This window comes from Notamacropus eugenii, chromosome 3, assembly GCF_028372415.1.
Source record: "Notamacropus eugenii isolate mMacEug1 chromosome 3, mMacEug1.pri_v2, whole genome shotgun sequence".
Taxonomy (NCBI): Eukaryota; Metazoa; Chordata; class Mammalia; order Diprotodontia; family Macropodidae; genus Notamacropus; species Notamacropus eugenii.
In genome coordinates, this window is record NC_092874.1 from 327,373,064 (window position 1) to 327,390,322 (window position 17,259).

The 17,259-nt window shown below is 37.3% G+C and overlaps 1 protein-coding gene across 14 annotated transcripts in view; it reads left to right on the top strand.

The window, feature by feature from the left end:
• CDC14B (cell division cycle 14B) overlaps window positions 1-17,259 on the top strand; it is a 141,496-nt gene that overhangs the window by 121,989 nt on the left and 2,248 nt on the right. For 4 of the 14 annotated variants that reach the window (XM_072596885.1, XM_072596877.1, XM_072596871.1 and 1 more), the window contains one exon: window positions 10,269-10,385. The exons of 4 other annotated variants lie outside the window; for them this stretch is intronic. In XM_072596885.1, coding sequence (XP_072452986.1) covers window positions 10,269-10,385 — 117 coding nt within the window. Of the gene's footprint in view, window positions 1-368; window positions 818-3,245; window positions 3,392-10,268; window positions 10,386-17,259 lie in introns of those variants that run through there. 6 more of the 14 variants (XM_072596880.1, XM_072596884.1, XM_072596873.1 and 3 more) reach the window with 4 other exon arrangements.

Genomic DNA, 17,259 nt, shown 5'->3' on the forward strand with positions numbered 1-17,259 from the left:
GACATAATTGAATCCTGGATGATTTTAAGGTCTCACAGTGCCTCAAGGAGACCATTATTGGTCTCATTTTTAATGATACAGGTGTGGGAAGAGAATATGAAACTAAACAGAGGCTTTCCTTATCCCAGGACATGACCAATTTTTATTTTTTTAAATGAGTCTATTAGAGTTGTTCTTGAGATTTGCCCCTTTTTAAAGTCAATTTCTGGCAAGAAGGGATAAGATCTGCTTAATAAAAGTAAGGTACCAGTTAATCAGGATTTTCTGACTGAGTCCCAGGATTCATTTGTACTCATGTTTCCCTACAAGAGTTCAAACTGTCTAAAAACACATAGGGCTTGAAATATTTACTTCCTTCTGTACCAAAGACTGCAGGTGGAGACAGAAGACAATCTCGTGATGGCAGAGTTATGTGATGAAGTAAAAGAGGAATCACTGAGTGAAAATAAAAAGGAACTGTCTGAACATTATCAAAAGCCTTTATTTCTTACAGTCTTCCGTGGGGATTATATATGGTCTGCAGGGGTTAGATTCTTTTCATCTGAATGTGTGTGTAGTTCCCTGGGCTCACAATGGGATGGACGATGTAGGATGCAGGAAACAAGCAAAAGCAGAAGAAAAATATTGAATAAAACTAATAACTTGTTACTTGCCTTTTGCCAGACTGAGCATCTCTCTCCATCTAAACACCATCTAACCCTTACTTTGCTTAGATGCCTTTGGGCTTAAATCTAACTTAAACACTTCAAAGAGATAACAATTAACGGTTCCAACCTCACTTTTATTGACTCCTTATCCATACTTGCCAAGTCCCAGTGTTATCAGGGGATCCCTAATTCAGTTGTAGATAGTAGATTAGGCTATTTTTTTCTTTGGGGAAACTGAACTCAAAAATATACAGACAAGATCGTAAGTTTCTAAAAGTTAAAAACTGTGGCACTTTTTTTTCTGTGTTTTTTGGCTTCTCCTACAAAAGCTAGCACAGTGTCCTGTGCAATAGAGATTCCACAGATATGTGTTGAAACAAAAAAGCAGAATTATAAAATACTCTTAAGCCCTTAGTTGGGTGTTTCACACCTCAGACTACCTGTAACCAATCTTGCCTTCTGTCGTCTTGCTACATTATAACCTCCTGCTTATTTAACTCCTTGATTTCTATTATGACCATCACTTTGTTTTCTTATTCTGAAGACAGCCTCATTGGAATTAGGAGGAGAGGAAGGCTTGAGATGGCCTCCTTAACAATAAATTTTAGCTTCCAGAAAAGTCCTTTTCCAACAAACATGGGCATCATTCTGCTGAGGTAATGTGGAGCCCTGAACTGAGAATCGGGTTAAGTTCATTACTTCTGCCATTAACTACACATATCACTTTGGGCAAGTCTCTTCGTCTCCACATTAGTTTTATTTAGCCTCTGTTATTTTTATTAGAGCCGTTTGAGATAACTGTGGGTTACTAAGAAATGGACTAGTCTTTCTGAGAGTTTCCAGGCCAATAAACTGAGAGGCAGCACACCACAAAGCACACACGGATTCTGTGATTTGGTCTGTGTTGCTCTGAGCCTCTTTCTTTTTCTGCAGAATGAGGGATTTCACTAGATGACTTCTAGAGTTCCATCTCCAAGTCTATGTTGACGCTGCGTGGAAACTGCCTCTGCGAGGACAAATTGCAATCTTTCTGATCAGTCAGGCGATAGACCTTTACTAAGTAACTTTCTGTGTCAGACTTTTTGCTAGGTGCTGAAGATACAGAGATAAATGAAACATTTTCTCTCAAAGAGCTTACAGTCTATTGGGAAAGATAACACACACACAACTGTGAAAAATAAGTACACAATAATTTTTGGGTAAAGGGTGCTAGCGACAATGAGAAACAAGAAAGTCATGGAAAAGGTGACACTTGAACTGAACCTTGAAGGAAATGAGGAGGGTACTATGAAGGGGATTAATGTATATAATAAGGCCAGAAAGGTAGGTAGAAGTGTCCTAGAGGAGAGATGGGCACATGTGACCTTCCAGATCCTTGGGTGCAGCCTTTTGACTGAGTCCAAGTTTTAAAGAATAAATCCCTTTATTGAGGGGATGTGTTCTGTGAAGTTCTGCAGGTTCCCCACCTCTGTCTTAAAGAGCTATTGAGGCACTCAGAGATTGTGACTTGCTAAGGGTCATATAGCTAGTAAATATCAGGCAGAATTTGAACTCAGATCTTCCTTGATCCAGTTCAGCCTTCTGTCCATGCTTCCTCTAGATTGAGAATGCTCAGGCTGAAAAGAGATCTTTAGCTTGTGATAAAAATTATTCAGTAGGAAATAATTTTTTTGAAGAAACAAAATTATATTAGATGGTCACAAGGGATCATAAGTTAAGGAAAATTAAAATGAAAATTTTGAAAAGCAAAATGCTTCCTTCATATCTTAATGTCTAAAATGTGCATGCTTATATAATATTCTATATTACTAAAACACTATACATTTATTGCTCCCATTCTTAAACACATACAAGATAGATAAATTAAAAGCAAATGAGCAGTATTTTGTGTGCGTGGTTTATGAAGTCAGTCTCACTAATATTGCCACATCTCATATAATCAGTGATTATTGTAGCACAATAATCACATTTCAAATGATCTGCCTTTAAACATCAACAACGGCTGTGCTGTTTCTGTATATAATTCTTCTATAATTCTATAGTTAAACTTTTTTTTTTTTTTTTTTTTTTTTTGCTGGGAGGGAGGAATGGTGCAGAAAGGAATTAGACCTTGGAATTTCAGTTATATAACTATGACTGAAACTAGGATCAAAGTCATTATAAAATAGAATTAGTTAACACAATTAATTTTCCCAGTTAGAAATTCATTTTGACTGTCAAATCAAAACAAAAACATGATATAATTCAAGTCAAAAAGCAGGTGGTATTGATTGGCATTACTGAGTTTATATCATTTCCATACCATCCATCTCTCTTATACATTGTGTTCTTTCTCTGAGTTATTGGTGTTTTTTTTCTCTTCTGACCTCTGGAAATTAGTTTACTTCTCACTTTTATGTTGGCTCCAAATAAAATGATAAAATTATTTTTTCATAAGAAATGTTGAAATCCTATTGAGCTCCTTTTATTCTTTGCGTTACTTTCCCCTTACCCCAGATTTCCATGGGGCTAAGATTCATATTCAGCTTATTTTTTTTAATTTTTGTTTTTGCTTCCCAATTTGAACGTTTATTCTTTTCCTCCCCCACCCCTTTCTAGATGTATCCTAGCTGTGCTGACCTGTGCACTCTATAGTATTGTCATCTGGTGGATTGTTTGTGACTGCATTCTTCCCATCCTGCTATTCTGTCTAGATGGTTTAAGAACCTAGTAACCATCAGGACCCTTTGACAGATAGCCACTGTGTAAGTGTCCCATTCCATTTCTCTACTATTACTCACTTTTGGTGTCCAGTATGTTTCTCATGATGCATGTGTTTACCCATATTCCCCCTCTCCCAGCTTTATCGTAAAGGTTTAATTTGATTTGCATTTTTTAAAAGATTCTTTTGAGTGTGGTAAAAACTGTTCAAGTCGACTGTTCAAAGGGGATGGTAACATATAGGACATTTAAAAGATCCATCTTTTGATTTTGTCTTTGAAGTAAAATGAAATATAAATGAAATAAAAATAAGGATAGTGATCATTTTTATCTCATCCCATAATTCATCAAATGAAGTTATTTTTCATTTTGATTTTCTTCTATAGAATATGTGTGTGCAGTTTCTCTTAGAGAACTTACTCTTTAGTTTACACACTTTTTCGGTTCAATGAGAAAAATGCTCTTGCTGGTGTTTTATTAAATGGTGATTGCGTACCCTTCATCTTGTCTTTTAAAATCTGTTTTCCAGCCATTATGACAGTTTAGTCTTAGTGTTTCCCCTCTGTTAAGTTTTAGTTGTTTTCTTTCCCCTGTAGAAATGTTCTATTTCTCTCACTTTTGGGGAATTGCAGTAGATACAGCTTCTCAACACTTTCTGTCAAATCAAAAGAAGAAGGAAAGGGGCAAGTTTTATAGCATTATTTTATGAGTGATGGTGACTTCTGCTTTCCACCACCATCACCACCATCCTCCTTCTCCCATCCTTCCCTTAAAAAGTTGTTTTCATAAAAATTTTCTGAAACATGTATTATTGGAGTTAAGTGTTCACTTGGAAAATCAACTTCAAAAGGAAAGTCATGACAAGAAGAGTCAGGACTTCTTTGTTATAGAAGAATAATTTGGGAAGAAAAAAATCTAAGAACTCATGCCAGAGTCCTCAGTGACAGTAAAGAGAAGTTCTCTCCTATTTTCTCTGATATTCCTCCTCTAGGATTTCTGACCAGCCTATAAAAGATTTGCCAAGATCTTCTGCTCCAAAGATGAAATAGAAGGTTGCCTCAACCAAGAATAAAATCTGCTACTCAGTGGGCTTAGTATGACTTTAAAGCACTGGAAATTCCATTTTCATCTTGAAAATCAGAAAGATCTTGAAAATCCCATTTCTCCCCATTGATTCTTGAAAGTAAAAAAACTTATTGTATTCTTGTTTATGACATTCTCCTAGACATATTACTGCTTAATTAATTAAGCTTCATTAATACACAGTTATAAGGTTATACTACCTGTTATATTTTCCCTGTGGAGGTACTTTTTCTTTATGCTTAGAAGACTGTAAGATTTCAGAATATTTGCTAACTCTACAAGGACTGGTTCATTGGAAAGAGGTGACAAATAACTTTTAACATTTATCTCCACAAAGAAGGATGAGCATTTTATGGACATATTAGCCTCTCTCAGCTGTCCCATAGATAGAGGGATATAGGGCACAAGCTGCAACTTTTAAATTATTATTATAGAGACTTGATGAGGCATAGAGTTCATCTTGAAAGAGCCTTCTCTTCATACCTTCTTGTCTTTTATAACCATTCCTGGTTTTTTGTTGTTTGGTATTTCTAGATTAATTTTGAACTATCTCTGTGTGTGTGTGTATATTTTAGAATTTTCATCTGTATTTTACTGACAACTACAATCTTTATTTTTGTTTATTTAAATTTCCAACAGGGTGAGTTGTAAGTTATTCTTTTTGTAGTAGATGAAAGATAGTACAAGAAATAGAGTTATTTTTTCACATCCATCATTGGTCTTAATCTCCTTTCATCAGTTACTTATTTATGAGGCAAGAGGGGAAGTTTAGCACTGGGGTTGGAGGTCCAAATTGGGAAGCCAGCATGTGGATACTTACTATACACAGGACTCTGGCCAAGTCAGAGTAACCTTTTGGAGACTGTTTCCTCTATAAAATTAAGAGACTAACTGAAATGTGTATAGTATCATGAGGTTTGCAGAGTGCTTTCCTTACCTTTGAACATCACAGAAGTCTGCAGGGAGGCATCGTAGGTACGTTGTTACCTTCATTTTACAGAGGAGGAAAGTGAGCATCTGAGTGTGCCTTGTCCAGGCTCACACAAATAGGAAGCATCAGAGAGGGGTTTGAACAAGATTTTATTCCAGATCCAGCACTTTATCTCTTTTCATGGTTGTTTTATAAACTTAGAAAGTTCTACTGGGAGTTACTGTTTGTAAGATTAGTACCTATACTACCTCTTACTGAATGCAAATCCTTAAGCCCTGTGGGCTCTTTGTTTTTTTCTTTGGTATGAGGTATCTCTTTTCACATTTGTTCCCAACAGTTGCTTGCTTTGGGGATCCTAGCAGAGTGAGGGATCAAAATTAGATTGCATCATTCTGTTATCTGTTGACTCTGTTCTCTAAAATAAATAGTGTTGCCTGCTGCAGCTGTCTTCTCACCATCTTCGTGACAGATGAGGCTATTTGATTCCATCAGTAACATATCTACTATTTTCTGATAGGTAATTTTTTTTAACAGCATGCTGTGGTCTGGCATGTTTAAAAATTAGGATGGCTTTTATTGATAGAAGGAACTCCATTTACCCATCCATGCAGACTAAAACTTCCTCATGCCAGCAGGGTCACAGAGTCAGGAGGTGGGTGTCAGAGGTAAGAGTTGAACCCAGGCCTTTCTGGCTTTAAGACCAGCTCTCTATTCACCCTACCACATTGCAGAGATTGGGATATCCTAGGTAGAAAATCATATTTGTCGCATGCATGGGTTATCAGTTTTTAATGTATTTGAATAAAAGAAAATACCTCTGAAACTATACTGACTATAACTTAACCTTCTTTTAGGAACTTGGATTGCTTCAGTATCTTCCTGAACGTCATTTAGGGTTGTTCAGAAATTTCTCTTGATTCAGTTTGGTTCAATAGGGTGGCAGATACACCAGCTCTTTCCCTGCTGTGTTGTTCATATTTGGATATTCTAAGGTGACCAGAATAGCCAGGTGGATGAGGCCTTTGATTTCTCCCCTGGAAGCAAGGGCTTTCACACTAAATATTCAGTTTTGTGGCATGAAAGGCATCTAGTACTTTGCTTTTCAGGCTGGCAAATTCTTTAAAGTTTCAGAGCTCACAGAGGCTCAAAGATATGAGAACCAGTGAGAAGAGAAGGGGATTGTAAATGTAAGCCATGGAAAACAGAATCTTGATGAAAGATTTGACAGTAGAAGGGGAGAAAGTGTATCTGAAAGGTATTGTATTTAATGAAGCAATGTCAGTAGCTTGATTTGAGAGATGTAAGAGAGTGAGAGGAAAACACTGTATTTCATCAGATTATGCTATTTTGCCGAATGTAGTTGTGATGTGCTGTGATAGGGGCTAGGAGGAACCTCAATGATGGGCTAAGACACAGACCCTGCCCTCATGGGTCTTGTAGTCTAGTGAGGGAGTAGTAACATACACACAAAAAATTGTAGTTCATAACAAAGCATAAGTGTATCAGGACACAAATCATATTCTGAAGGAATAAAAGTCATTACCATTTGAGAGGACCAGAGGAGGCTTCTTGGAAGTGGCATTAGACTTTGACTGTAAAAGATGGATAGGCTTCCATCCAGGATAGACCAGGAGAGATGGGGGTAAGTAAGGATTTCTATCCCAGGCATGATAGGGAACAGCATGAGCAAAGTTTTGGAGGCAAAAAAAAAATGCAGTAGGTATGCAGAGACAGCAGCTCAGCTGGGCTACATCACATGAGGGGAGTAGTACGAGGCTGGAAAAGCAAGGTGCCATCAGATTTTGAAGGGCACTGAAAGTGAGACTGTAAAAGAGTTTGGCAGTAGTCAATAAGGAGTCATGAGATAATATTCAGGAGAGCTGGGATATAACAAGATCTATGCACAAGGGAGATTCGTCTGGGGGTAGTAGGAGTGGATCAGAAGGGGAAGAGAATGGGGAATTAAGAGGTTTGTATCAAAGTTACGGCATTGCCAGTAAAGAGGAAGGGAATGAGTATGTGAGAGATTGTAGAGATATAATTAATAAATGTGGAAATTAAGGGAAAAGATGAGTGACACATGACTCTGAGGAGACCTAATTTTGGTGTATCCTGTTTTCTCTCACTTCACTGATCTATAGTAAATTCCAAAGACTGTGGCATAAAGTATGAATTTAATGAATGACTTTTGATGATGACAAATTCTGTGAGGATGAAAAGTCATATAATGTGGTAAATTACCTAGCATTTAGCACAGTGCCTAGCACATAGTAGGTGCTTTATAAATGTTTTTTAGGTTGATTGGTTGTTGGTTGAGTTCACCAAATGAATTCACTTGTGGAGGAAAATTTCTAACTTGATTAGCCAAGATTCATTTTTTCATAGAAAGGTAACATGATTCAAAACTATTATTCATGTGCTTTGCACATACTTGTACTACTAAATATTTTCTTACTTTGCATAGGCAGGTAGTGAATGAATTGAGTAATCTTTCTCAGCTGAGACCAGTAATGCCCTGTTTAACTGTCTATTATGGTTCTATGTCCTGGGATTTTTTTTTTTTCTAGAACATTCAGCACAGGTGACTTGACTGTGACTAATTCCAAATCAATTGAAGGGTGGTTATTGGCTAATTTGTTTACAACTCATTGCCTCAGGACTGAAGGAGAGATATTTTAACAAGCTTTTGAATATTTGAAGGATGATTTCATGCTCTGTCTTCTCCATTAAAAACAAAACAGTTTTCCCCGCCATCAAATATGTCAGTCCTGTCCTCGAAAGCTGTCAAGAAGAAAGCATGATTTTTCTGTTATGATCTTGGCACAGTTATGGAGTGGATTAGATAATTAATCCCTGGGAAACTCTTCCAGATTTCTAATGATTCTGTGATAAGCGAAGCACACATGCTGTCAGCAGTAGCAGTGGGAGTTAGTCTTTTGGCTGATGACCTTGGCTGCCTTGACTGTGGTTAAAGAAGTGCTAACTTTGTTGGAGGGGTTCTTTATCTTTACTGGGTCATGAAGGGACTACCTCCCTTTGGTTAAATATTAACTGAAGCCACCAAAAAAAAAAAAATGTATACAAGCCAAAACTGTCCAATGTAGGACTTAAATTGGAGCTGGGTTCTGCTGTACCTTAGGATCATTAAATTATAAGGGATTATTATCATTTTGTTTTTATCAATGCAGAATTAGTTAGAGGAGGAAATGGTAGAATACATTCTTAGGATTGACGACCAGTGTCCTGACCAGTAGTTGTTGCTCGACACAGAAAATAATTTATAAAAGCATCCTAATCTAGAGAGGCAGCATGACGTACTTCATACCAAGTACAAGTCCTATCTCTGGTCTCAGGCAAGTTATTACATTTCTAAATGCCCTGGGCAGCTTCTGTAAGTTGTAGAGAAGATGCTGATCTGAATTGGTAGCAGTTTCCTTAGCTAGAGTTCCATATATCAATGAAATCACCTGTCCGGTCAAAAAATACATGAATAATCTTGTAAATTATCATTATTAAGATACAGTATCGTAAGAATGCGCAAGTGAAAAGTGGAAAAAAAGAAATCTTTCTTTTCCTCTAGTCAATCCAAGTTTAGTTATTGTCAAACATCAGTATTTGAGCTGAGCAGCTTGAGTGGACCTGGGTGTTTAGATTTTTAAAATGTAGTCCAAGTCCCAAAGCCCAGTAATCTGGGACTCTCAGTTTATTGGTGGAGGTCAGTGCCATGAGGGGCACTCAAAATCACTTCCCTTCTTCTCTTAGCCACCATTCCATTCTTTGCTGTTGCCTTGCAACAATAATGTGAAACATGGTTTATTTCCATTATGAAATGTGAAATTTGTCTGGGTTTCTCATTTCTAATCCATGGGCATAATTATGTGAGTGTCAGACATGTTTGGTTTTTGTTTGCCTTTTACTGTTTATTAAGAAACCAAGTTCTTTAAGGTGACCCAAAATGTATAACTTTGTTTTTGCTTCCTTGATATAGTAGCCTAATATAGAGAGACAGAGCAACCTCTTGTATAGAAAGTTGATCTCAGAGCCTGCAAGACCTGGGTTCTAGTCCTGGTTCTGACATATACTGGTTCTGATATATACTGACATATACTTGAGCAAATCACTTAACATGTCAGTGATCTAGGCAACTCTTAGTCTAAGCCTTTTCAGTTGCAGAGAACGTGCTACCTGCTTTGGAAAAAGGATTTTCCTGACCTGGAAATTCCCTATACATATGAAATAAGAGATCTAGCTGGTCTCTAACCCTATCCTACTTTGGAAAAACCCAAGGATTACACTTTTATTTCATTAGGAACTTGGAGGCATAGTAACAGATCATTGATATAATCCAAATGAGGCTTGAATTTGCTGAATGGATGTTCAAGTCATGAAAAAGCATCTTATTTAATGTTATCATAGCCAAAGAGAAGTTAAACTAACTCTGCTTTGAGTTGTTTCTTACTGTTTGTAGTTGTAGTGATTATAAACTTCTTGGTCTTGAAGAACTGACATGATTTTTTACTTTTTGTAACTGAAAAACCATTAGGCACTAGAAGATTCATTAACTTTAAACACATAGGGGTGACTTTTTTCTTTTGGGAGCTGATTTAAAAGTCAAAGACTCATCAAGATTCCTCAAAGCACACTAGGTCAGGGAAAAAAGAATTCTGATAATCCTGACCTTTCTCCTGTAAAGGGGGGATTAATAGACAGCACATAACACATCAAGAATGCCTTTGATTACAGAGGACATATGCTGTAAAACATGCTTCAGCATCTGTGAACAAATTTGTTTCTGGAAACGTCAGTCCATATTGAAAATATGTTTTATACTGGGGAAAAAAATGACTTCTGTCAGCAATTTGAAAACAGTTACAATTCATGTGATTTTATTTTTTCCAACTTTTCAGAGTAATTCTTCAGTCCAGTGTTCAGAGCAGTAAAACATCTGAACCTAACATTTCTGACAGTTCAGGCATTTTTCAAAGAGCTACCAGATCTGCTACAAGAAAAAGCAGTTTTAAAAGGTGAGGAAAGAATCTTACCTTTCTGAAAAGATTCATGCTTTGCTTTTTTTAGCACAGCTTTTTGGACCATCCCTGTCCACTTACGGGAGCTGGCGTTTACCATTGGAGAAAGCAGATTCCCAGGAACCAAAAAACAAAAATACTAAAACCTGTCTTTCTTTTTTAATGTACTCTGAATTTTTGGAACTTTTAATGCTGTTGTCATGCTTTGGTTTAGCCATAGATGATTCTGGACACTGGAAACTTTGAGCTCTTGTTTTTGACATGTTATAAAGTTAGGAATTGCTACGTTTTCACAGATACTTAACGTCATCTCAGAACCCTTTCTTAAAGTTTGGAAGAAACTCCTTCCACACATGACACTCAGTGAGATTGTCCAGATCACAGGGATAGCTGATGATGAAATAGGCCTCACGCTGCATTTCCTTTTGTGACTGTACCTCTCTTTTTCTCACTCAGAAACTATGCCAGATAGTTTGGACTTAGCATTTTTTCTCAGCCTTGCATAATGAAAAGCTTTTTAACAACATTAATATAACATATCTCTATCATCTCTCTCATGTAGGCTTTATGCTTAACATAACCCTAGAAGATTTGTTATTGAAGGTGCCTTTGCGGGGACAAGATGAAGGCAGTGGAGTGGAAATAGAATTCATTCTGAGGAAAAGTTTCAAATCTTGGCTCTGATCTGTAATAACTGTGTCACCTTGGGTCAGTTACTCAGTGTGTGTGTGCTTCAGTTTTCTCATTTGTAAAATGATGAGAATGAGGCTTGCATTGTTTCTTTAGTACAGAGTGTTTGTAAAACTTAGAAGAGACAGATGGATCTTTGTAAACTATAAAGTTCTATGTAGTGAAACTCTTAAGGGTTTTTTTTAATCACTCATTATTGTTGAGTTCTGCATGTGATTTTTTAAAATAGTCATATGAACTAGAACTGGGAGGGACTTCAGAGATAATCTGTTCCAACTATTTTCATATTTTGTAGATGTAAGTATAGCTTTATGGAGGTTAAATGATCTGCCCAGAATCACACGAGCAAAGTGAGATTTGACCTCAGGTCCCCTAATTTAAGTCTGGTGCTCCACGCATCATTCCAGATGTGCTTTTATTATGTCCCAGCTATTTATTTCATACTGAATGGCATTCTCCTCAGACTTGAATGTGCACTACATAGCCATATCAGCTAGGAGAGCAAATATCTTAACTAAAGTAAAGTAAAAAAAATCTAAAGGGCATCCTTGTAGCAAGATCTGAATCTTAATTTTAATTCTTTGCTGAATTGTAGGGGAAACTCAAGATACACCCACGCCTGACAGACACATTTATGAAAAGGCAACCCTATCACAGACCTCACAAAGGTGCAACGTAACCAAGTTTTACAAAGCACAAATTTCTAAGTATTGCAAACCAAAATAATTTTTCTTACACATTTAAGGGCAGCGATATAGAAAGCAAGGAGCATTGCTGAGGGGAAGAGAGTTAGCCTTAGAGTTGAGATAATCAGGGTTCAACTCCTACCTCTAAAAATATACTAGCCATGCTGCATTGGGTATTTAGCCTCTCAGTACTCTCAGGTACTTCTGCAAGATCATAATTTACAAGTGAGTGGTGATCATCCTTAGCAGAGAGTTTCCTTTCCCAAAGCCCCTCTCAGAGATGAATTCACATCTTTGAACAATCCCGGTAGCTGGTGTTCAGTTGTTTCACTTGGATTTTACTCTTCATGACACCTTTTGGGATTTTCTTAGCAAAGATACTGGAGTGGTATGCCATTTCCTTCTCCAGCTCATTTTATAGATGAGGAAACTTAGGCAAACCGGATTAAATGATTTGTCCAGGGAATTCAGGAAGATGAGTCTTCTTGACTCCAAGCCTGACCTTCTATCCCCTGTACCACCTAGCACAGTAGTATAGTTGAAAATTCATCACATCTGTTGGTGGGAGCGGTGTGAAAGGATGCAGAAAGTGCAGAGGACAAGGGGTGAAGAATGTTTATTGACGGTTGGATTGTGTCACTGTTCATTTGCAAAAAAGTATGCCACTTAAAACTGCCTGTGGTAGACTCCAGTTAAAAAGGAATGCTATAAAACAGGAAAACATGATTGCTTTGTTTGCATACTTTTCACTGAATTGATTTTAATACGCCGTCGAAGGTCTTATTTTTCTTTGTCAGTTTGTACTCTCAAAGATACTGAAATTAGCTTAAAAAAAAGTCCTCACCTCTCACCTTTTTAGTATTTTCTCAGAAACTAAATCATTAGATAATACTTTGAAGACTTATTTCTCATTCCTTCTCTCTGCTCTTATCAGATAATACCCTCTTCCAGAGTTATGTTGGGAGTAAACTGCTTAAATTATCACATTGTGGATACATAGAGCACAAGAGAAGGAATTGTGTGAACATCACCTTACATGTGAGAGTAAAAGGAAGAAAAAATCTGCATAGATAGATAAAATATAGAGCATTCAATAACTTTAAATGGGCATACAGAATTGGCATAGCCATTTCACCAGCCTTGAATGCGTTTTTTCTGTCGTCATAAAGGTAGGGAGAAGTTTTGCCCCTCCCACCCTGTTGATGTAAACCCAGAAGGTAAGGAATAGATAGATAACAGTGTAGCTGGGGGGAGACATAGTGCATAGAGAGCCAGATACTATTATTGGAGAACAGATAACAAGGTATCAACAAAGACATGTCTATGCCCTCTACAGAATCTGAAGAAACTTTTCAGCAGGAATTGAAAGGGCTACTAGCCATCAGCCGGCTGAATTTTGGCCATGCCTAAAAAAATCTAAATCTAAAAATAATGCCTGCCCTGAAAGTAGTGAGATTGGGAGTAGTTTCATATGATCCTTGTGCTTGTAACAGAGGCCACAGCAGGGTTATGGATGGGAGTTCTCTCTTCAGTGGCCATGTCTTTTGCAGCAGAGCTATTCCCTCAGTAGGAGACAACACATTCAGCCCTGAGAGGGTGAGAGCAGGACTCAGATCAAGGAGCATAACCTCTGACAGCTGAGAAAAGAGATGTCTGGGTTCAAGAGAGATCTAGCCTTTACAATCCAAAGTTGAGCTGCAGAAAGGATCAGACACAGAGACTGACTGAACAACCTGCCCAGCAAAGATACTGAGTCCAGAAGGGAGTGCCATCAAAATGCCATGAGAAAAGAAAGGATGTCATAGCCTTATAATATCAGAGGACTTTGTCACCCTGGCTATCTGTGTGCCTTGCTTCTTGTTTGCTTTTAAGGCCCACTCTTCCAGGGTCACTGTGTATTTTTGTGAGAGAGTACACTCTAGGTTTGTGGCAGTGAATGTTTTGAAGCTACCCATTCCTGGTACACTATCTAAGTTAATGCTTTTTGGGTTTTTTTAACTAATTGTGACTCCTGACTAGAAAAAGTAACCCCGTGGGTTGGGGCTTGTGAGTTACAGTTTTAGGAGTACGTAACTACAGAATGCCCATAAGTCTGCAACTAGTTGTGTACTTTCTCCTCCCTTCCCCAACCAGGGACCCAGACTACAAACCTGTATTCTCCCATAAACTTAGCTTTCTTTTTTTTTTTTAATTCACATATCCTTTTATTTTTTAAATTTACCTTTTGCTGATTTCTTAGTCACTTTAGACATATGGATAACTTTTATCACAGAACTGAGTTAGACCACAGATTTGGTAATATCAAAAACTAGGGTTACTCTAAGTATCCTTTAGTATAGATTGATATTTGGAAACTGATTTTCTAGTTGCTTCTCATAACCCTTTTTCACAGTTTCACCACTTAAGTTTGTTCTACCATTAAAAGGTGGAAAATTACCACGGAGAATTGAAAACTATGTTTAGCTTATGATAATGATATTTTAAAGTTCTCATTCCAAAGTGTTGGGGATATGCTTTCCCACCACCTTTTGGATAATTGAAAAACTCATTGTCCAGATAAAGAATGTACTGGTATCTAAGTTTGTCATATGGGCCATTTTTTACTGTAAATGTTTTTTTTTCCTTTTAGGTGTAAGTACCTGGGCATTCAGTATGAGCCAGGGTTTTGTAAACATCTAAATGTGCTTTTGCTTATTTGGACAGTGCCTTCTAGGTTTACCGTGAAATGGAACCCAAGACTCTGGCTCAAGGCTAGAGTCCTGCTGCAAAGCATTTAGTGGTTGTTCACGTATTGAATACCTGTCACCTCCATCTAGGACTTGTCTATTCCTTTCACATCCATAGCCTTCTAGAGAACTCTGTAGTGATCCAAACTTGTCCCTTCTGGTAGTGAAGGTTCCAGAGCAAATTTTGAGGACCTAGGATGCATAATCACTTTGGAAGAAGGCATTGACAGCATGTATAAAGCAGTGTACAACTAGTTTGGATAGCTGTGAGAAACACTTCAACTTACCCAAACCTGCATAGAAAGGAGAAGATTTGGGGCAGTGGGGAAATAGATATGAAGCAGGAATTATGCTCTTGTAAATGGAAAACTCCTTATACAAAACACATAATTAGCAAATTCTTTGTCTGTTATTTGCATGTCTTTGTGTCACTTGTTTTTTCTCATAGCCCTAATTTCTTGAACTGAAAACAGCCATACAAGGCATTCTGGATAAATAATATATGTGAGGTATAGTCACTATCTTTTATTGAAAGGAAAGAACCTGTGACCTAGTTCTTGGTGAATTTTAGAAGGGGAAATATGTGTATAATCTGCTGCATTTTAGTAGAGTTTAGAATAGCTAAAATAAGGATTTTCAAATATTGGATTCTTTTAAATATCCAATTTATTATTAAAAAATCATACCCTGTTCTTCTCCTGGGGTTTTAGGTAGCTTCCTCAGGGCCCAAAGATTGATTCTACTCACAGTTCTGTCAGAGGCTTTCTCTTGATATCCTATTCATGTATTTATATCTGTGGGTGCTCTACTTACATATCAGTTCTCCAATTTATTTCAGTTATTTGCTTCTGCTTATGAAGTGGTTTTCTGCTCAGATGTTCCATAAATACTCTCACTGAAATTCATAAAATAGCTTCTGATTGGTTTCAGTCAGGTTGCAAAGTTCTACAACTTTGGAGAGTTTCTTTGGCAGACTGATAAAGAGTTATCAACTATGATTGGAAGAAGAGATAAAGCACATGTCTTAGCCATACTCCCTCTCTACTTCCTCATCATTCTAGAGGAAATTCCACCATGTTTAATGTGGCAAGCATGCACAATAGGAATGTGTGTGTATATATTTATACCAGCTGTGTAACTCCTTAAAACTACAGCAATTTAAATGGAGAGACATGGTATTTAAACCTGCTTTGATAAATGGCAAGCTAGCTAATTGACCAACAGAGTCCTTTGACTTTGGAGTGTTAGGGCTAGGAGATGAGTTACATGCTTTTCTATTCCCTAGGTCTATAGAGTGAAAGTAATAAAATATTGATCCCTTGAGATGCAGCTGAAGGAATGTATAAACATTTCTCTTTGGGGAATATTTAATAGATAGTTTTGTAGGATTTGTCTATGTTCAATTTTCACTCTGATTCTCTAAAACCCCTATTTTAGTGTAAGTCACATCTTGTAGTGCTAAGAAATTTTCAGAAGTCTTATTTCATCATTTTGTTTTCATTTGGTTCTCTCAAGTAGATATTCTCTTTGAATAAACCCTTTCTTTAAAAGGTTATGCTCAGGAATCCCTGATTTTCCTAGGAAGCCATCCTACGTACAAATTCATTCATTCTCTCTACAAGAATATTTTTGTTGTAATCTCTGTTACCTTTAGTTGACATATTCTTTAACATCTGTCTTTCTGGACCATCATAATATTTATTTACCTCTGGGTTTTTGCATGTTTGTTCACAGTGAAGTACTAGGGATAGAGACTGTACCTATGATTTCATTAGTGTTGGGAGCTCTTGGGTGAGAGAACTTCCTCTTCCTATGCAGATCAGCACCTTCTCGTCTTAGAGAGTTCCTAGAGTACTGAGAGGTTGATTGACTTTCATAGAGCTGCACACAACCAGGATGTGTCAAAGGCAGAATAAAAACTCAGAAATTCCTGATTCCAAAGCCAGCTCTTATTCTGACTAATCAGAGTTGCCACCGAATGAATGCGATTCTATAGGCTTGCTGTCCAAGGTCCTGTTGCTTATAAAATTTAAATATTTCTTTGTTAATTATTTTCGAAATGCTTTCATTTTTTAGATTTCTTTACCGAAACACTTATTTGTGACATTTCCTTCTTTGTCTGTACTATGGTTCTTTGCCTCTTGTGGTGGCAGGAACTCAGATCTCCAGTACTGTGACTTCTGAAACTTTAGAATTCCTGACTCTTCTGATTAGATGTCAAAGTGTATCTGGTTGTAACAGTCCTAGTATATCATTAGCTTGTAGGCTATTGTTTTTTTCCAGTGGCAGGAGGTAATGAGTAGTGGATCTGGTTGCTCGGCAAAGGCAGTAGATCACTTTAAAGTTAACTCCAGTAACAAATCTGGCAACTTAGACCCAACATGGTGAGCTGTGAAAATTAAGAGAGTTAAGTAAAAACTGTTATAGTGGAAGTTAGTATATATAGATGTCAGTCATCCAGAATCTTTTCTTTCTATGACAGATTTGTTCCAGGTAAAGCATTTGCTTTATGACTTGTTTTCTTTAACTCTTTTGTTGTATTGCACTTAAAGAAGTGGGGCAGGAGGGATTAGAACAATCTCATTTCCTGAGTTTTTCCTCCTCAGTTGAGGTGCGTGCAGTTCTTTTTCCTTATGGAGTGTGCAGATCATACTTCTGTGCTCTTTCATAACGAGAGTGGAGATTTCACCAAGCATGGTAGCATATTTAAATGTTATTCCACAAGGCAGGTAAATGTCCCTTGTATCATTCTACTGTTAGTTAAACTGG